This window comes from Megalops cyprinoides, chromosome 17 (genome assembly GCF_013368585.1).
Source record: "Megalops cyprinoides isolate fMegCyp1 chromosome 17, fMegCyp1.pri, whole genome shotgun sequence".
NCBI classification, from domain to species: Eukaryota; Metazoa; Chordata; class Actinopteri; order Elopiformes; family Megalopidae; genus Megalops; species Megalops cyprinoides.
Window position 1 is genome coordinate 6,210,973 of NC_050599.1, and position 22,331 is coordinate 6,233,303.

Sequence of the window (22,331 nt, forward strand, 5' to 3'; positions counted from 1 at the left end):
TGACCGGTGGAATGAGGCTGGGTTCTGCACTGTGAAACTGTACCTTGATTGCAAAGGACTGAACCGAGAAATACAAATCCTGTTCACAGAACTGTGCTGGTAATTATGCACTATTACACGACTTCCTGAGATTACAGAACAACAGACCGCAGTCAGGATCTCAAACCAGGGGTAGCAGGAGGCACCCTGAGTGCAGACGTTTCTTTGAGGGTTCTTACTGAACTGTCAAATTTTCAAAAACATTTAGTGGGGCCAACAACATCTACTTTGTCACGTCCGAGGAAAGAAAAACACAATGAAAAGCTAAGAAAAACAGAGGTTAAAGCCTCAGAGAGCCCTAGTCTCTGGTGGTCTGCAGTAGCAGTACAACACAAGAGCCAACAGTGAGTGGAATAACCACACTTATCAGTCCGGGCTGTTGAACTTGTATAAATTTGCTGCACCAGCAGTACACTGTCCATAAATGTAGTGCTTGCACTGAAGTTGACCTCATAACAGTACCTGGGTGAAACTAACCAGCAACAACTAAGAGTTTGCCGCTGAGTATTTGTCCAGCACCATCTTATGAAGCACTGGTTTTCTAGGCAACATAAATGTTCAATATTTAAGTGCAATTTCAGTTTGTAATAAAACCAACTTTTGTACAATGTGTCTAATGCTTTGGACTGGAGCATATGTACTGTAACACCAGATAGGAACCCTTGCTTAACCACAGACTACACTACAACATAGCTCGTTCACTGACTCAATACCAAGGTTACTTCACCTCATCACCTGTATGTATTACTATCATTAGACAACTACTACTGTTTTATAAATATTTTTTACATTGTTCCTGTTTTTAAAACATGCCATTTTCTGTGCTAACTTTAGACTTGTAGTGAATGATAGCTCACCCATGGTAGCATTGCACAACAGTATACTGAAATAAAGCTAATTGCATGTTGATTTAGCTGGCTAGTGTGTGGTTATATTACCACATAACTGATATAACTATTAAAAAGAAGTCACTTGTAAGTTGTTATAGTGAAGCAGTTAAAAGGGCCCTATAGAACTGGTTTGTACAAAACTGAGGACCAGACCCATACAAAAAGTATCATGCATCTTTTTTTTATAACTTCACAAGACAAGCGGATCTTCTAACGGTCTCGCTGTACCACATTAGCTGCATACCTCCGCTTTAGAGAATTGCATCACCTGGCCCTTACTCGTCACTTTGTTAAATTTAGCATTTTCACAGACATTGAATGAAAATTTAGAAAGAAAAAAAAAAAAGCATCATCGTGACAGAGGCCAGTCAGCACAGCATGTGGGGTAGAAGTTAATTGTGCGAATGCTGGCATGCCAAGCTCAAAAAGACGTAGGAGTAGATGCCAGAGGGCAGAAATTTAATACGACAGCTTTTGCAAAACAACATGTGCAAACTAACAATAGCTGCGAGCGGCGACACGGGAGGCCAAGCCACAGACCAGGCCAAACCCACACGCGGTGGCAGGAGAGAGTGGAACCGAGTGTATGACCCGCTGCGCCGTCCCGCTTCAAACCGGGACACATGGAGCAGGAGGTTTACCTTCTAAACACAAAAAACCCCAAAAGCGTCACCCTATTGCGTCAGATACGCGCCATCAGTACGTACGGCTTTCTTACACGCACAAGTTTCCCCTTGTATTGACAAACCACACTCTACAGCTATTACTACTGTAAAAGCATTGGGAAAACCTGGAAATCAACCAACATTCTTGTCAAGAAAAAAAATCACACAGCAGACCTCGGTACCTCAAGGTCATATTCTTCCAAACTCATTTCCGGAGAACAACCTCGGTTCTACATGAGCGTGTGACTACACTGGTCTACGCTGCCCCCTGCTGTTGATTTAAAGTTTCTCTGTTTCCATGTGAAAATTCAACAATGGGTACAAATACACATTTGGACTCATTTACCAAATACAGTATGTTTGGGGACTGTCCCTTTCACACAGCTAAAGGGGTAAAGTGCACCTAGGAATGCCCTCTAAAAAGGTATCCGTCTTTCACATCAAAATGGACACTGAGGGCACTCTCAAACCAAGTTCACTTGCATAGAATTTGCATTCTGAGCACCCATCCTGAGGGAAAAACCCGAGTGAAATCGAATTCCTTTGCAAGCAAACTGAAATGAATTTGTTTTGTCAACTTGCTGCAACACAACTAAATCCTTCAGAATTCTACTGGTCTCACATTAACCACTCAATTGTTTCCTTTTAATTTCTTCTATATTATAAAATGTGTACTTATATTTAATTAATTATATTTAAATGTATTTATAAGGTAAATGGCTGCTGCTGATATGGTCTTTGCACTCGTCTTCTGTCTTGTCTGTAGCAAATTCCTTCTTCTTTTGTGTCAGCAAGTCCTAAAAAGGGAAACTGCTGCAATTTTACTTTGCATGTGGTGGTAAGATCACCGCTAACTACTACTCAGAGTTAAGATGCTATTTTTTAGCACAAGCAGAAAAATATACAATTTACATATTGATTTTCACGAACTCTCAGACAGACCAGGGTACGGTGTACGCCATCTGTTGGGAAGCAATGATGAGCAATCATACTCTCTCTCTAGTTAGTGTTCATTTTCTCAATCAACTACCCAATTTAAATAAAAAGCATTCTTTTTTTTTTAGATTAATGACGAGCAAAGGTAATAAATAATGGTGTGATTTACAGAATGAGACAAGATGAAAATTACTGTTTGCTTCCATAATGTTAAACGGTCCTGGTCTCATATTCCTCAGGAGACCCATAAGGACCTCAGTGGGTATGCCTGGTAATATGCCTACTGGGAAATTCTGGCCTGATATTTCATTGCACATCAAAGCAAACACCAAATGAAAATCTATAACCTGTCTTTTGATTTTTAGTGACAGTGACTCCTCTGAACTTCCAAAATACGGAATGTTGGTGAAGATATATTTTTGCTGGATTCCATTAGATTAATCAAAATATGTGAATAAATTTGGCTATAGTGTTTTCTGGAATTATGATAAATTATCATTATTTTGGTAAGAATCTGGGTTTGCTCTGTGCAATGTGATCAAAGATTAAAGCTTAATATTGCTCAGCATGAGTCATTTCCTTTTATGGAATATTTTTGTTGCTATTGAGTCAGGGATATGAATAAACAAGGAGAGCCCTACGTACACAACAAATACATCAGACGCATCTGCTTAAATCCAGTCTTTCCCTTCACCTCACATGTTTTGCTGAGAGTAAAATATGTTGTCTTTTAGGGACACCACACTGCACAGATTCCATGTTTTTTTCCTGATTTCTGGATTGTTCTACCCATTAACTCAGCCCACTGTGCCAGCCTACCCTCAAATTATGACAACTGATGCATCTGTTTAGAATCTGTGCAGTAGCTGGGTAGCAGGATGTGCTGAAGACCATGGTGAAGCCCTCCCTTCCTGTTTCCTGATGACCCTCCTCACATCTGTTTCAGATACAAGTGGCCAATCAGACATGCTATATGCTCCATTTGTCTGCAGGAGAAGGGAAACTATAAAAGTATGAAAAAATAATCATAAGGTAATACTATAAGACATAAGATTAAAATCATTACAGAGCCCCTTCAAGATGTATCCTATGAGGGGACCAAATTCCTAGGAATGCAAATGTACATATATACCTCCTCTGAGCAATATTCCCAGACTGGGGAGCCTTTGCCACTGGTTTCCAACAGAGTGACAGCATGTGATTTCAAATATACTGTACAAGCATTGAGTGTGACTATGTGGTATGTCAAGGCATGAAACCATTTGTGGGCTCAGCTATAACAACACAGAAAATAGTACTTTCAGTTAATTGTACTGTTTCATTTTCCCTTTAATAAATGGAAAGAAAAGTGTTCATTACACAAATAACTTAATCCCAGACAGAGGCACCACCACCTGGAGAAACAATGTTGTCTCAACTCCTCCAGCCACTGCTTTGGTACTTCAAACAGCCACTGAAGGACAAATGGAAAAAAAGACCAGGAGGTGGCAGGATTGAACCTCTTGATGTTTTGAACTAAAGCACCACAACATTTATGTCCAGCTGTGTCCAAGTTTTATGAGTTAATAACGACTTGGGAATGGTGTGGTATTGTAAGACATTTGCATACAACCTCTTTTCAAAGCAAATATATTAATTCCAAGTTATGTTGACATGGGCCACTGCATGCACATGGGGCAGCTATGAATACACATTGCTGATTTCACAATCAGAAAACCAAGTCTGGCAGCGTCACTGGAATTTAACCATACTGAGTGACTGGCCTTTGAATCACGACTTGGACGTGCAGACTACGTCTGAGACAGGATATATGACTGCTCTTACAGTAGGTGACTCACAGGGCAAAAGCGCAGCTGACCTGCTGTGATGTAGAACTGAGCCATTAAAAAATGCGTTTCTTTGGAAGCCGCCATTACACCTGTCGAATCTGGATGTCAGTGAGGTGGCGTCTGGCTATGTCATGTGTCGTGATTTTCAAGGGGCTGAAAGTGCATGTCTTTCGCACAACTAAATTGCATGGGCTATATTCTGTTATAATAAATATAGGCTTAGAACGCACACACACCAAGTCTGAGGAATTATTTGAACCCCCGAAACGACGGCTTGTTTGTCATCTACACTGTGTAGTTGCATGGAAAGACACATCATTCTCATGCTTGGATTAAAGTTTACTCTTCACCTCGCTCTAAACAGGTGAACACATGAAAAAAAAAAAGATCAATTTAGAGACAAAAGACACTAAAACAAGTAAAAACTGAAATAGTGAAAATAAAAACAGATTACCTGGAGTGACATGACAAAATAATTCAGGGGCATAAATGCTACTGCAGAGTGACACGTAGCCTCACATAGAGAACAAACACAGAGTTTCTCCACTCGATTAAAAAATATAATAACAATAATAGTAATAAGAATTAGAGCAAGTTTACCTGCAAAGCAAAATCCCTAAATAAAATGTAACCTTTAACTCATGGGAACTTTGCTGATGAATATTACGCAGCATTTTTCCGAAAAAAAAGGACACTACTAGTTTTCTATTCAGTCTTTTCGTCTGGAAATACGAACCATTCACAACAGTTATCTTAATACATGCTGCCCATGTTAGTTCAATATGAAGCTACACTTTGACACTTTTGACAGTGTGTATATGAAAGTATAGTAGGCTACAGCAGTATAACCTATTTGAGTTCTCCTTTTTAGCGCGTAAAATAATCTCCACAATAAAGGCTGGGCTTTATGACTCCACACACTTCCTTTGGGATTTCTAAGGAAGTTTCTCTTACCTGGATTACCTGTACAGACAGGGCGGGTGCTGACTCACTCACGTCTCACCGCCCGTTCAGGGGAAAAAAGAAAAGAAAAGAAAAATCACACGACAATCGTGAGGGAAGGGGACAATTTACGTCCAGGTGAGTTTCGAGACATTGCCAATTCTTTTTTGAATAACTTAAAAAAAAAAAAATCGGCTAATAACATATGCTGACAGATACTGAAAGACTTGCATTCGCTTCAACTTTATAGCTCGCGGATTGTAGGTGGGACACTTGATGTGTTTACAATTGCATATCGTTGTGTACAGTTAGCCTCTCCTACACGATGGCGTAAACTCTGGCGAAAAGCGATAAATGATAGTATATTATTATTCATGTAATGATTAGACTTTTATTACCTACTGTAAAGTGAAATGTTGTTTTTTAGTGTCACGACCAAGTTATGCCTTTAAGCATGACTCGTCTACCTTACATTCTAATTATTCAAAAATACAGTTTTCAAATAAAGTTTCATGTGAATTCGTGTCCCGCCTTGTAGCCTTTCGATTGTGTTGTGTGGATATTGAAGCACAGTGATGAAATTAAACCTATTTCGCAGTGAGGAAACCCTTTTAGTTTAACGAAAGTAAGTTTAACGAAATAAAACGACTATTAAAATATTCTTACTAATGAATGGCCAGTGATCACTTGTATTGATTTCCCCTTATTTATCGAAAATGTAACCGTTTTGAAATACACGACCAACATATTAGTTTGCCTGCAGTCCGGCCCACGGCGCTGTAGGGCAGGGGTTCTCCACTGTAGATTACCATAGTTTTGGAACTCATTATAGTCACCCCAGTTCCACTACCATACAATAGTTTAAGATGTGCATTATTGATTCTGCCCAGTGCTTTCTGCTTGCTTAACAATGTCAGGTATCTTGTGCTGAGGGTGTGGATTCGTGGCTTTTGCTAACCCTGCAGGCCAGTATTTTGACGTGCCTTAACTTTCGGCCTGCAGCTAAAGAAAAGGCAGCTCGAAAGCTGCGATGTGATTTGAGATAACTTCCCAGCGTGAAATGCTGTTGTTGGCTGCTGCTTTCTTGTGCAAGTAGGAAATAAACACAAACAGAACTGAGGTCTTTGAGCTCTGCTTTTCTCTCCAGTTATATGTCTGAATAATACATTTAAGGAGGTCTAAAATCATTACATAAGGATGGGTTCTCACCTTGAATCTCTACTCCTCCCAATGAAAAAAATGTTGAAATTGTACCTACTACTGTACATTGTATGTTAACAGCAGAGGTAAACACAGTTGTTCTAGATAATGACAGTAATGTGTGCCATTTAAAAGTTTAAAAAGAAAAAAAAGCTATTGGATCTGCTGCATTTCTGGTGCAATGCACTGTAGTTTAGTTTTTTTTTCAATGCTTTTGTGCTGACCACAGTTCCCAGGAGTTTAGACAATGATTCGTAATTCACAGGAGGTATGCAGGGTTAGCCGTTGTTTTGCGTGGTTTGCCTGCATGCAGTCATGTCCCTACACGTCCAGAATTCCACTGCCGAACCTGGATGCTCGTACTAGCCCCCCAAACTCGTCATTTATTCTATTCTACTTGTTAATTTGGTGTCTCTGATGACTCTGTAAGGGGGAAACCCTTCTTGAACTTTCTAATTAGACCATCCTTGCGGTAAACAGCTGTGGCTGTAGTTTCAAAGAGACTGCCATGCGAAAACAGTAGGCAAGACATTGTAGTGGTAATTATTACTCACAACACACTGGTTATCTCGCGTTGTTCAAAACCCCAGCTGTAAAAATTTGGCTTCTGTTGTTCCATTGTTAGCATTAGCCCTGTGTTTCTTGTGCTGTGAACAGGGACTGTGATTAGCTGGAGCAGAGCTGCTGTTCTTGTTCAATGACCTGGACAACACAGCGTTAATGAGTTAACTTCCTTTGTCCAGGTTGCAGGTGAGACATGCTTACGGCTGCGGAGTATGGCAAGACTTCCTGGGAGCTCACCGTCCAGGTGGACCAGAGGAACGGGGAGGAGAACATGAGGTTCAAACTCAGGGTGGAGGGGAAGCTCCACATCGGCGGACTCATGCTCAAACTGGTGGAGAAAATAAGTGAGTTTCTTTCATTACTGTTTTTTTAAAAAACAGATTTGTTTTTTTTCTACATCTGTCTTTGTATCATCACTCCTCCCTCTCTGTTTGTTTCATATTGTGTTTCTGCATTGCTGATTTATTATAGACTCTGTCCTGAGCCCTTTCACATCGCCTTTGTTAAGAAACAATATTAAGTAAATGATTAATTGATTGATTGCTTGATCTACTGATAGAACTAATGAATGACAAAGATCATTAAGCTTTAAAATGTGCACTAGAATCAAGAATCAATTCCGGTAAACATCCTCTATATCCCCAACACCCACCAGCTGTTTCCCCGAGCTTGTATATATCATCGTTACTGGGTCCTTTGATGAAGGTGTAGCATTAGGCCTTGTTGGTAAAACCTCAGGTTATGATCCTGACAGGTCTCAGCATTCATATTAAATGTAATTACATCATATTAATGGAGGACCATTTAATGTGCTGTTATCACTTATTCTAATTAAGCTTCCTAATGATTTCTGGGTAATTTTTGGAGACCTGCCATGTAAATCTTGTGTCAGGTAAATTGGCATGGAGTAAACATCTGCTTATGCATTTTCAGTGTTATTGCACTAACTTATATTTCATAAATTGGGTAGAGTAAGTATTATCTAATCTTTCATGTGTAAATATACCATGTTGCATTCCATAAAGTATCACCTTGCTTTCATAGTGTATATCCTACAGCTTTTTCTGCTAGGCCATCTGTGTGTGAATATTGCACTGTTTGTACTGAACACTTTTAACCATACTGAACACTATGCATAATATGCATGAATGAATACAGAGCTGGCTCTCTTTTACTATAGCAGGCCTTATACACTATGAACACACCCTGTCTCCCATTCACCTCACAGTACTGTATCTCAGGAGAATGGGACACTGTTCAAACAAAGGGACACACCCATGTTTGTGCAGCACTCTGGCTGACTGCTCCTGGCAAAGTGGCATTGTTCACCTAGGCCTTTTACACAACACTGTTGCCCATAGCCACAGGGGGTGAAATGCATCTTAAAGGAGATAAAATTCCCAAGGAAAGTGAAAATCGTTTGTTGCGTTGCAGTGGATTCACTTAAGCTACTGATAATGCTTAGTGGCATGGTTATGAATTTGTCTGCAGTTCTCAGTCCTGTTTTTATTGCTTTCAGGAAGAGCTCTCCTATTCACTTCTTGATATTTTGGAATTTATGGCATATATTTACATGCTGCTCTCCCTTCCTGCTTTGGTTCAAATAAACCAAAGCAAATGTTTATTTGTGTTGGTGTGTTTCCTAGTAGAAATTATAGACGTGTGTGTTTAGTTCTAATGGGATCACTGTAGGCCTTAGGCCTCATGATGGGTGGAGCTGCCGTGAACTGTCCATCAATGGCTTGTTTAAACAAATCAAAATTATTTGCCCTCCATCATCAAAACACTGCAATTGGTTCAAACCAGTAAGTGACCTGATCAGCTCCACATATTATCAAGTCTCAGTCTCCAATTATAAGTGGGTGGCATCAAGCCTGTTGTAATAGACCGCTGTAGATCTGGAAGCAAAGCTGACTGATCCTGGTTTAGCCAATGCTGTAGGATGTAACTGCATCAAGCACTGGTGTATCAGGGTGATAATCCAACATCAGGGTGACTGCCTGGACTTTGCCTGCAGTCCAGCGCTGAGGTTGGGACGAGACTCCATATTAGTTCTGTCTTCCTCTGGTAACGTGCTTTCATCAGCGGTGGTGTGCCCCTTTCTCCCATCTGTGTTTGTGGAAGTGTGGGTGTTGTGTGATCAGATTGGAGAGTCAGAGGTACAGTTACTGTGCATTGCCTCTGTAATCAATGTCAGTCTTAATCAGCACACTGATTCAAACATGCAGTGTGTCCTGGACTGGATGAGACTTGCAAGTGCAGCATATAACTGTCACCGACATGACAGTTTCCATTATTTTGCTTGACTTCCTGTTCATAGAAAGTACAACAGTACATGCAGTATATACAGTATGTATGTGTAGAGGTCCTGTAGGATGGAATGCGAGGTTATTGTAAATTGGCTCACAAGGCAGCCCATTCCAAACAGACCCTCCAGCCCCCACTTAAACCAGGCCTTTCTGAGTACAAACAGCTTCTTGTTATTGAATTTTCATCATTGGGTTAACATTAATCGTTGTAATTTTAACACAGTGTGACCTAATGCCTCAGTGCATGTATGTGCTGGTGCAATAGGGGGGAAGTCAAGCTGTGACAGGCTTACAAGTCTTTTGGAAAGCATTCCATGTGTTTAAAGCTGAAGGCACTGCAGCCTATAGACACTGATTTTGTGTATGTTATTTGTAACATTTAAACTCGTTCCATATGTTTTTTATCATATATCCAAGGGGCAGCAGTGTGCTGTAGTGGCCAGGAGCATGGCAGATACCCAAAGGTTGCCAGTTTTTTCTCAGCTGGGTGCTTGTTGTTATATTTTTGGGCAAGGAACTTAAACCAAATTGTCTCAGTAAATATACAACCATGACTGGATAACATGTCCAGATTGTATGTATCTATTTAAGTCACCCTGAACAAGAGTGTCACCTGCCATCAGTGTGTATTTTAGAAAAGAAAACATTTCTGCCACAGCTTAGCATTTCAGTGTTCTGTATATAAATTATTTGTGGTTTCTAACTGAGGACATTAACTGATTAATTTTAACATTAATCTAACCAAGCTGACTTATTTCACATTGTACAAACATTAGTCAGTTGAACTGGTGTTCTTGCTGGAAGAAAAAAAAATCACTTCAACTATTCATGGTGTAGAATAAGTAAAGCATAATTTTTATGCAATGATTACAATGGTGATGATAGATTTAAGCTTCATGAAACCTATAACAGATGGAGCTATCATGTGCTGTCAATCACTGACTTGTGCTGTATTAACCAATCAAAACACTCCATAGCGTAATACTGTGGTTGCGTTCAAATCAGTGAGTTACAATTGACACATCGTAAGCTCAAACCCGTTTTGGTTCTGCAGCCTCACTCTCCAGTCATCAGTAATAAAACTGTCGTTCTTCATCGTCCTGTTGTGGCTTTTGACTCTGTGTCTCTGGCAGAGGCCCCCCAGGACTGGTCAGATTACGCCCTGTGGTGGGAACAGAAGAACTGCTGGCTGCTGAAGACCCACTGGACTCTGGACAAGTACGGCGTCCAGGCCGACGCAGACCTACACTACACTCCCCAGCACAAGGCTCTGTGCCTGCAGCTGCCCAACATGAAGACCATCAAACTGAACGTCAGCTACTCTGCCGTGGTCTTCAAGACCGTCATCGACATCTGCAAAGTTTTAAGTAAGTACGCAGGACCGCGACCAACATTGCGTAACTCCATGTACAAAAAAATATGATAGAGATCTGCACAGCTGTAAATGTGCAAGCCTGTGAACAAGGTCTGCAGAGTGGTAACAATACAAGACTGTGACTAATATATGCAGAGCTCTAACTATTGCATAGGGGCATCAGGATCCAAAAAACAAGTGGTCAGTTTTAACCTTAAAACTGAGGATTGAGTTATCTGTACCACACCCCTGAACAGCATTGCTGAAAAGATGTAACAACAAGGTTTTTTTTTCACTGTTCTTATGCCAGTCTACACAGGTCCAGACAGGTAAGTCATATCTAACAAAATGTCATTTAATAACCTTTTTGGAGTCTCAGATACCTTTTCTGTCTGCTCAATCTCACACTCCCAGAATGCTTTGCTGATTTTTATTGGCATTGATTACTTACATAGAGTAGCACACATGCACTATACTCTTTCTATATTTGGCTGACTAGATTTAGACTTTTTGACCTGTCTAAAACATTTGACATCTAAAATATTGATATTGCAGAATCAGCTCAGAATATTTACAAACGACTAAACCCTTCTGTGGATGTAATCAAGACTACTAGTCCATACCTTTTGTACATACATTTGTACATACTTGGCATTTTTACGACACAATTATAATTATCATGGCAGCGTGCCTTTCATCCAGATTTCGTATGTTGAATTTTCCAGAGCTGCCACCAAACTTTTCCCTCTACATCTTCGTAGAAACACTGAATGTCATTCATGCTGATGCTATTGAATTCATTAAAAGATATCCGGAGACCAGAGGAGCTCTCCCTGCTGAAGCCCCCTGACGATCCCTCTAAGAAGAAGAAGAAGAAAGACAAGAACAAAGACTCTGCCACTGAAGATGTCATAGACATGGACGCCCTTGGGGGAATGACAGGTAGACCTGGGCCCATGCAGTTTGATAATAAATTCACAAAAGTGTAGTCTGGACAAACTATGTCCTGTGTCTGTTAAGACATGATTATCATCTTTTACAAACACTGATGCTAACCCACTGATTCTAACCGGGTAAGGATGTTCTTTTTCAAAACTGGGTTTGCTTTTATTTTGTAAAATTGTATTGATTGTTTTTAAGTGTGCTATTATAATCTGTGACCTGTTGCGCATTAAATCACAGCCTGGTGCTTCAATTTCTCATTAATACTGTATCTTTCTATTATTTTGCTCTTGTCTCATGTATCAGTGGCCCAGGTTTTAGCTATAACTGAAGCTGAAAGCCCCCTAATTCCTAGCGTTTGCTCATATTAACTTTAAAATTAATGTTTTTGCTACCACTGTGTTAAACATTCTGCCATTTAACGACCCTCCTTCTCTAATTTCACGCTACCATATCAACTGCTGTATAAGTTATGGTTTCATATTTAAATTTGTAGTTCTTCTTTGTCTCCTGCCACTTGTGCCTCGTAACCTCTCCAATTTATTTATTTTTCCTTACAATCTCCTCAGTTGATTTTTATCCTTAAATGTTTTATGATGTTCCTGAATTGAGTGCAAGTCTTTTTAACAGATGCAATACTTTGCTATTTTCATTTTATTTAAATTTTGCTCCTGTGTTTTGTTTGACATTGTCTTTTATCACCTTTTAGTCTCAGACATTCTGGATTGTCTGCTTTTTGTTTGGGGGTTTAAAATATTAATAATGTTTATGTTTCGTTTGCCGCTTCACGCTCTTTCACTGTGTATCCGGGCTCTTGTTCTTTTTGCTTATGTGGTGCACATTTAATGTTATTTTGCTTTGATGGCCTTTTAAGCTGCTCTGGATGAAAGTGTCTGCCAAATCAATAATTCAAGCTACAATAAGGGCATTCAGAAAAGTTTGTAAACTGAGGTTTTCATGACAATTAATCTCTTACACAGAATTTAATTTGAATTCAATCCAAACCCGTGTGTCCTCTGCAGGCAGCCCTGGGCTATACAGTAAAACTATGACCCCTACATACGACCCAGACAACGGAACACCCGCCTCTGCCACAAGCCTGTGGTTTGGAGATAACCCTCTAACCCAGAGCCAGCCGAACCTGCCCCCTGCAGAGCTGGCCAAGATGTACCAGCCCCTGACCCTGACCGACAAAGCGCTCATCAACTCGGGGTAAAAATAAGGGCATTCGCTGTCTATGAGAGAGGGGGAGCCACTTCTGAAGAGGACATCATCGCTGATGATTGTTTGTGCTTCTACTGAAGTGGCCAATAGCCACACAGGCATCTGTGTGTTTCTCGTGGCTTAGCCTACATGCAGTGTGTGACAGGAAGCTGTGCATCATGTGACAGGATGTTGTGTTCCTCAGGTGGCTTGATTCGTCTCGATCCTTAATGGAGCAGGGCATCCAGGAGGAAGACAAACTGCTGCTGCGTTTCAAGTACCACTGTTTCTTTGACCTCAACCCAAAAGTGAGGGACCTTTCCCTATCGTTCGTTATTCTGAAATCACAGCTAACAACACCCACACAGTAGACCCACACAGAAAACTGTGACAATACGTACAGGTAATCTTGAGCAGGGCACTTTAAACAAGTAACGAAATGTCATGTGCCCCTCCTTGATGTGCACCTGGTGTTGTGTATTTCACAACACAATATTTGCCAATGAGAAAACAGGCAGATACAATGAATGGGTCTTGTACTGACAGGCAGACTCTTTTCAAACATCCTGCGCTGTGTAAAATATGACAACTGGCAATTTATTTAACAGAATAAATGTATAGAATTGGGAAGAGTTGACAGAGAACTGCTTCATTTTGGTGTGTTGGGCTGTTTGGAGCAGTAGTAAATACCTGTGTATTGGTGTGTTACAGCAGTAATAAATACTCGTATTCTGGTGTGTTACAGCAGTAATAAATACTCGTGTTCTGGTGTGTTACAGCAGTAATAAATACTCGTATTCTGGTGTGTTACAGCAGTAATAAATACTCGTATTCTGGTGTGTTACAGCAGTAGTAAGTACTCGTATTCTGGTGTGTTACAGCAGTAGTAAGTACTCGTATTCTGGTGTGTTACAGCAGTAGTAAGTACCCTTGTTCCCTCCCCTCCGCAGTATGACGCAGTGAGAATAAACCAGCTCTTCGAACAGGCGAGGTGGGCAATCCTACTGGAGGAAGTGGACTGCACAGAGGAGGAGATGCTGATGTTCGCTGCCTTACAGGTAGAGGCTCTCACCTTGCCAAGCCAAAGAACCGGTCTGAACTGAACAGCTGGGAGGGGACAGCTGGGGCAAGAGCTGACTGGTAGGCCCTTGCATCCAGAGATCCTGGTGCATCTGAACACGATACATCTGTTATACTGTACCACACTCCATATCAGAACGTGAGTGGGACACTTGACCATAGTTCTCATGAGAAACGCATACAAAAAATAATATACTGAGAATATATTTTAGAGAATATATTTTTAGCTCTATCAATATAGTTAAAATAAGTGGCTGATTGCCATTTTGGTATATTGTAATATGTTTGCATTAAATGTATTTGCAATGTATCTTGCACTCAGCAACATATTTCACAGCATATTGCAATATATGCTATTTTGGGATGGGAAACTCTTTTGTTGGACTGATTGTTCTTTGACTTGCTAAAATATTATTAATGGTTGGTTATGGTTGGTTTGTAACAAAAATAGACTTGAAGTGCTCATAGTATTAATTAATATGTATCACTGTATCTAATGTGAGAAATTTTATATTATAGTCTGGGTTTAAATAACATAAACTGTATCACTGATTGACTAGAGTGTGTGTTGAAAATATTTTTGGGAGAACTACAATACATAATCCCAAATTATTCAATTTAGTGGTCCATGGAATGCCGCTGAAAAGATGTGGACTGTGATGGCATTGCATATGATGAAATGGTTCCATAAGATCCATTCCTGAGAATTCCTGGAACACTGTAACTTGTGTTACACTTACTGTGGTTTGCTGAGGGATGATGTGGTGATAATATGGTCCCAAAATTGACTCCTGTTAAGGAGGTTTGATGAACACGCATTGGAATCTGATATGGCAGTGGTGGAACATAAATAAACAATAATTCACCAAAGCATTCCATTCCACACAAGAGATCTTATTTACTGATTTAGCAAGGTATATGAGTTAAAACCATGCGGTCACAGCAGCTGCGGTAGAGCTGCACAGGCTTTTAGAAATGCCTGTTGTACTATTTAGGATTTTTTTTTTCATACTTTCTACCCAGTTTCATCATAGCTAGCTGCGAGCCATAAAGCTAGCAGTGGTGAGAGATTTACTGCTCGGGGAGGAGATGTTAATATCTATCCCTGCAGGCGCAAAGCTTAATGCTGCTCCAGAACCGGTTTGGTGATATCCAGGGTGAGGCGTGTCAGGGCAAACATTGACTGCTAGATCCTGGGATCATTCCCCCAAAGAAGAGCAATCTGATATCTGGCCCAGCAGTGCTTAGGAGAAAACCACTCTGGTTCCTGCAACTGAGAAGCCTGCTGTAGAATCCCACAGTGCTGATTTATCACAATGACAGACATGCTTTTGTGGGATTTAGTCTGTCTGTCTTTATTCTCATGTGAGACATGTAACATTAAGATGTGCATACACTTGCATGACTTACAAATCTCTGGGTGAATTCAAACTAAAGCTAAACTAAAATAAGGCTCCATAAATAATGAACTAAAGATGCAGCAGATAAGAATTATGGCCTCCAGAAGGGGACAAAAAAATCAGTTCTGCTGATTTAGAAGCCCCTAAAGCAGACCACCATGTAGGCTTGTCACCTGAAGGGTGCAGGTTCAAAACCCGGGGAGGCCCTGTATTGATAGCTTTGGTAGTGTATAAGTGTGTCACATCGAAGGGACAACTGTCTTAAGTTACCCTGGAGACATCTATGTAATTAAATGATAATAATGATGATGAAGCAGACTGAGGTGAAATCAGATCTTTGGAAATGCTGTTTCTTCATCAGTCCTTCATTTGCAGTGGGGTTTATTCTGCCCACAGAAAAAGCCAGATTTCTCTAAAAAAAACTACATATGAACAGAAGTGTTATGTTATTACTTTGTCTATTTTTCAGTATCACATCTGCAAACTGACCATGTCATCTGAACCACTGGATCATTCCAACGAACCAGAAATCGATGAGGTTGAGGCTGCACTGTCTAACCTAGAAGTGACTCTCGAAGGAGGAAACACAGACAGAATTCTGGTACATGTGGCAGTTCAGAGAAAACTAATAAGAGTATTTGTGTCCATATGTATGTACATTTAAATGGGATTATATTATAGGGGATTTTACATATTTAAAGGTAAATACAAAAATACTTAATACGTAATTGATGTGTAATAGTGGGGAATCATAAGTATTTTATGTTGTCCGTTAAATTAGCTGCATTCATTTTATAGGGTTTCTACCTGTGCACATCTCAGCATTGCACATAACTGCATACTTGGTAGTGTCTGTTGATTGGATGTCTTTGCGCGTGATGTCATGAGACAGAGTAGAAAACTGACACCTGTTTGGTCCTCACAGGAAGACATCACAGACATTCCAAAGCTGACCGACACCCTCAGGCTGTTCAGGTGAGCACACAGTCAGCCTGTATAACCAAATCTACTAATCCTCAAACACTCATTGTTGCAGTGCAGCCCTTGGCTTGCTTTGATGTACTATAGCTAACGTTAGGGTATTACAGGGAGTAACTGAATAGATTTAAAAAATTGTGAGCTGGCATGCAATGAAACAAATTGTTTAGACTGCTTTTCATATCAAATGCACAAATACAGATGGTAAAAATATATAATCACAGTAATTATGATGATACTCATCATCACAGTTGTGGATGTCTTGAATGAAAATTAAGTAGATTATACATTTTGCTCAATTACATGAAACATGAAAGGAAACCTTCATAAAGAATTTATGTTCACAGTGCCATCTAGAGGGCCAGAGGACAGAAGCATTTGTGAGCTTCTCTCTTGCGTCACTCTGTTGAAAAAATGGGACAGATTTCTTTTGATTTGTCTAACACGGCCATAAGCAACACAAGATACTTGCACTGAAAAAGAAAGGAAAAAACTTCAAAAACACTGAGATTTTCTCTTTTTTTTTCATTTTTAACACATGCCAGAAGAATATTAGGTGGAAATGATCTTTTGCTTATATAACCTCCAGTGTATTTGTGTATTACTTAGATTTGTACAAACGGCCTCACGTGAAGGTTGTTGAACTATATCAGTGCTGTTTTAACATTGCCCTAATTTTAACAATTACGTGCTGTGCTTTGGGTTCACTTGTGTTCTTCATGATATTTGCAATTGTGGCACTCTCTCCATACTTAGTGGTATATCTACCCTGTAAAACGGTATCTTGATAAAGGTCATCTTAAGAAAAACATCAATCAGTGTTGTTGCACAGTACACGCTGTTTGCAAAAAAGCTTCATATGTAATAGAAAAATCATATTCATGTGCATATTAAATATGGTAAGCTGTGGATATCATATAACAACCAAGTGGTTTTCCTTTGAGAAAGAATTGAAGGTTAGCCATGCTACAAACTCTTTAGGTATGATTTCCTCTTTCTTCATTTAAACAAATACAGTACTTATTATTTGGTTACCATTTTCCTTGAAAATGAGAGTTTTTTGCTGTATTTCTTTGGATATATACGTAAACAATTTGTTAGCATGCACCAGTGTAGAGTGTTATGATACAAGATTTAAGCACCTGTACTTAAACAGCAGTGAGTAGCTGCTCTCCATCTGTGTGCTACACCTCCGTTCTTGATACCTTTATCTTCATACTACAGGCCCAAAAGACTGACACTTCGACCATACAAGGAGTACTGGTTTGTTTTTAAAGACACTACAATATCATACTACAAGAACAAGGAGGCAGCCAGTGGAGAACCCATCGAGCAGTTTCATTTAAGGGGTAAAAACAGCGTCAGCCTTTCTACATTGTTCTTTATGTAATGGAATCCTCACAGAATCCCACCGTACATTTTGAGTTCGACGTTTTCGTGTGCCACCCAGGGTGTGAGGTTGTCCCTGACGTCAACGTAACAGACAGGAAGTTTGGAATCAAGCTGCTGCTCCCGGTTGCTGATGGTATGAATGAGGTGTACATCCGCTGTGACAATGTAAGTACACCTTCTTATTTATATTATGTTATTTATCTGTATGTTAGAAACCTCATCCAAGGTGAATTAGCTTGCAATTTAGAATTAATTAGTAAGGTATTCAAAGTTCAGCACCTTCCTAAAGGGTACAAGAGCATAATGCCCCACTAGAAACTGAACCTAAAACCACTGGTTACCAGCAGAGTGTGAAAACATGTAGCACTCAGTCCTGTGGCAGTGGTCACTTCATGTTTAATGCATCTGAGCGGCATAACTTCACAGTGCCACAATTTTAAAGTTAAAATGTGAGTTTGCCTTTGGGTATCCCTGTAGTAGTAGTTGCCTTGTAACCTAATATCCTTTTATGAAGGAAACCCAGTACGCCAAGTGGAAAGCAGCCTGTCTCCTGGCCTCTAAAGGGAAGACGATGGCGTACAGCTCCTACCGCACAGAGGTGCGAAACATCCAGTCCTTCCTGCAGATGAAAAATCTGGCGCCCCCGCCTGGCCAAGCTGTCCCAGACGTAGACGCCATGGAAATGAACGCTGACTGCTTTGTCTCCCCCAGATACGCCAAGAAGTACAAGACCAAACAGGTGAGGCATTCACTGTGCACAGTTCTGCTGTGAACCCATCCGCCTCCCTTGTGGCTGTGAACATCAGTCAGGCCTTTTTCAATATGAACGAATCTCAACAAACAAATAAGGTGAAGTCGTTTTCGTAGAAATACTGCAGCAGAATATGATTTTAGACTTGTGAAATATGATGGCGATAACCATACAAAGGGACCTGGCATGATGTGTTTTACGCAGTGGACATGTCCTCCATACAGACAGAGAGATGCATGTGCAAACTAAAACTAGCCTCACTGGGGACATCCCAAGTAAAAATGAATATATCAGAGAATTCGTTTCAATGTTTTGAGAGTATGATAAATGGAAACTCATTTCTCAAGGTATCTGTGACACTAATTATAGCTACCTGCTGGGAAATAATCCATGCCCAAAATGAAGCACAGAAACAGTTCATTTGTTTTCTCTATGTTTTCACTGGTTTTGTTGTTGTTGCCAAAGATTTAAGATTTAATGAGGCTTGAACCATGAATTACCATTTCCAAACATGTGAATCCTGTAGTTATAAAACTATCACGCTTAAATATTATTTGAGTTTCTCATCAGACGCATGTCAGTACAGTTCTTGGTCAATGTTTATGTAATTTTATAGTTCAGAGTTTTCAGAGTTCTGTCATTTGTCAGAATGTCACATGTCAGCTGCAGTGGGGGGTGCCCAGTCTATTTGTTATTGCACATTAATATTGTGCTTGTTGCTATTATTCCTATTGTGCTGTTGTGTTTGCTCCTAAGTGTGCTGAAATACTTTGCTGAAGTGTGTCTCTTAGAGTTCAAGACAAAGCACAAGTAATCATCTTCATGAAGGGCAGAATGGGTGGACCCACCTTCTGTTGTCAGCGACTCACTGATTTCAATCATGATAATCTTTTGCTGTGCGTTTTGACTGGCTTGAAAAGTTCAGCCGTAGAGAGCACATAGCAGCTGCACCTATCATAGGGTTCCTAAATACCCCACATACTTTCACACTTTTTAAAATTAGTTAAAGTTTTTGTCGTTTTGATCTTATTGTGGTTTATTTCAGCTGACAGCCCGGATTCTGGAGGCCCATCAGAACTTCACCCAGCTGTCCCTGATGGAGGCAAAGATGCGATTTATTCAAGCCTGGCAGTCTTTGCCAGAGTTCGGCATAAATTACTACATCGTCAGGTGAACACACAGTCTACTATCACCTTCAGAAACAGCTACCGTTTCCCATTGATGCCGTTTATGCTTCACTAAATCATAATGTAGATACAGCAAAACAGTTGGCTTTACATTATTTCACACCTCAAACCTATAAAGGCTAGATTTCAATAATGACTAGAGCCTTAGTGGGAATTTAGCCAGGATATTGGGGAACCTCCTACTCTTTACAAGAAGTATCATGGGATCTTTACCACAGTGACCACAGTGAGTCATGGCCTTGGTTTAATGTCACATGCAAAAGACAGCATCTCCTACAATATAGTGTCCCCACCACTACACTGGAGAAATGTTCCTCTGTTAGATCATGTTAAAGGAAAGACTGCCCCTACTGGCCCACCAACACCACCTTGAGCAGCAAGCTGAATTTTCCCAAAAGAACTCTCATCAAAGTACTAACCAAGCCCAGTCCTGCTTAGCCATTAAGCAAGTTCAGGGTGGTATGGCTTTGTTAAGCAAATGCTCTTATCCACAACACTATTCATTAGATACACATCACAGGAACAGCAAAAATAACAGTAACATTAGCACGTGTGTCAACTAGGTCTCCGTATTTCCACAGAGCAAATGACTCTGAATTGATAAATATGTGGTTTGAAGGTAATTTTATTATTTCTGCTTTTTAGTTCATTTAGACCCCCTTCTTGTACAAGAATATAGGGTTGTAATGTCTGTTGCCCTTTTTGTTTTTGCATCACAGATTCAGAGGGAGCAAAAAGGATGAGCTCCTGGGAATTTCCTACAACCGGCTGATCCGGATCGACATGTCGACAGGCCTCCCAGTGACCACCTGGAGGTTCTCCAACATGAAACAGTGGAATGTGAACTGGGAGATCCGCCAGGTGAACAGCATTTCTGACCTGCTGATGCAAAATGGTTGCCTCTGTGTCCATTTATTTTACAATTAATCAAGCAAATACATGATTCTCCATTGCTTAGGAGTTTGACATAAAGTATGATTATTAGTAAATTGATGTATAAAGTGAGCGTGTAACTAACAAAATAAGACAACGTATATAAAGGCAAAGCATTAAGTAACTTTAAATACAAATGTGTATACATTTACTAATACATCAGTGTACACAAATGGATTTATAAATTACATCTTACATTAAAGCTACATGAAATGAACATTTATGATGATTCTCTAAGGTTATCAGAACTATACAAGTGTTTTTTGTTTTGTTTTGTTTTTTTTTTTTAATAGGATAATTAACAGAGGTTAATTTATGATGTCCGGCATCTGATATATTTGTGGATGTGCATATTTTCCTTGCTTTTGCTCCAACAATGGCTTTCCCCTTTCAGGTGGCCATAGAGTTTGACCAGGGTATTTCTGTGGCCTTCTCCTGCCAGAGCTGCGACTGCAAGGTAGTTCATGAGTACATCGGAGGGTACATTTTCCTGTCGACCCGGTCCAAGGACCAGAATGAGACTTTAGATGAAGAGCTATTCCACAAGCTTACGGGAGGGCAAGAATGATCAAGAATGACCGTCTGTGGGCTACTTTGCTAAGACGATGAAAGTTTTGCTTGTGTAGCAAAACCAGGATATGTTGTGACTCAGACACTCGCCCGGTATTCCTAGACATGCGCTCATTGAGGTCCCGCGAATCAACTCCACAGAGTATGGATTGAGTTTGAATTTCCTGTTGTTGGAAGGAGGATGTAGTTGAGCACTGTAAATACATTAAAACACAAACACATTTAATGTTACAGGCTATGTCTCAGAGTAATGAATTGACATAAAGGCCAGAAAACATGCTTATCTGGGTAAGGTAAGTGAATATTTTGTCACTGGTTTCAGTGGTAACCACTTTGTAGCTGCACTGTACCCTAAATACAGATATGCTCTATTGATTTTTTTCAGATGAATTATTTTACTTTTGCAATAACGAATGGGTCCCTAGAGAGAGTTCGTACTCTTTGCCTTAATAACCATGAAAAAACATGGAAGTGGGGAAAATGGGCGGTTTAAGTAATGAGTTCAAGTTTTGTTTACAAAAAAACTGTAGTATTTCTTTTAAAAAATAAGATTTGTAATAAAATACAGTGCTGGAAACCCTCTCAAGTGTATGTGCTTCTCATTGTTTAACAGTCTGTATTCTGCTATACTATGCCAGTATTTACATCTTGAATCCAGGCAATAATGTGATATTTAAGGTCCGTGTCTAAATTGAATTAGCAACGGTGTAATTAAGAACTTTAAAATCTGTATGAGTCTCAACATAGCTGAAGAGAAGCAACATAACTGAAAACTGTTTTGGTACTTTTCCGTCTCTAATAAAGTTTGGTTTCCAAACTGTCTTTCCATTCCTGTTGAGTTATCTCTGCACACTAGCTTCACATACCTACCTGTATTCCTCTGAGTTGTCTCATGCCAGAACAGGTAAGAAAGCATCTGTATTTAGAGTACAGTTGTCACCAGGTGAGTTGTCAGGCTGGAGACACAAGCGAGAGTGGCTATTATGAATACATATCAGACAGTATGAACTGCCACTCTATAGAAAGGTTTATAAGTGCAGAGAGATGATATGGTGTATTAATATTTTTACGTACTGAGAAATACTGAGTTTTTACATACTGAGTAATATTCAGTATGTAACTCGCCCAAACAAACGTTTAAAGGATTTAACCACCCAGGGCAGTAAG

The 22,331-nt window shown here is 40.0% G+C and overlaps 1 protein-coding gene across 1 annotated transcript; it reads left to right on the forward strand.

The window, feature by feature from the left end:
- The first annotated feature begins 5,335 nt into the window (after positions 1 to 5,335).
- fermt1 (fermitin family member 1) lies at positions 5,336 to 21,817 on the forward strand. The gene is made up of 15 exons (XM_036549769.1): positions 5,336 to 5,439; positions 7,245 to 7,409; positions 10,508 to 10,741; positions 11,536 to 11,670; positions 12,693 to 12,882; positions 13,079 to 13,181; positions 13,824 to 13,931; positions 15,823 to 15,954; positions 16,279 to 16,328; positions 17,556 to 17,680; positions 17,782 to 17,888; positions 18,238 to 18,462; positions 19,520 to 19,644; positions 20,381 to 20,522; positions 20,989 to 21,817. The coding sequence occupies exons 2-15, from the start codon at positions 7,259 to 7,261 to the stop codon at positions 21,160 to 21,162; spliced, it is 2,001 nt and encodes a 666-aa protein (XP_036405662.1). The 5' UTR covers positions 5,336 to 5,439; positions 7,245 to 7,258; the 3' UTR covers positions 21,163 to 21,817.
- Positions 21,818 to 22,331: the final 514 nt, after the last annotated feature.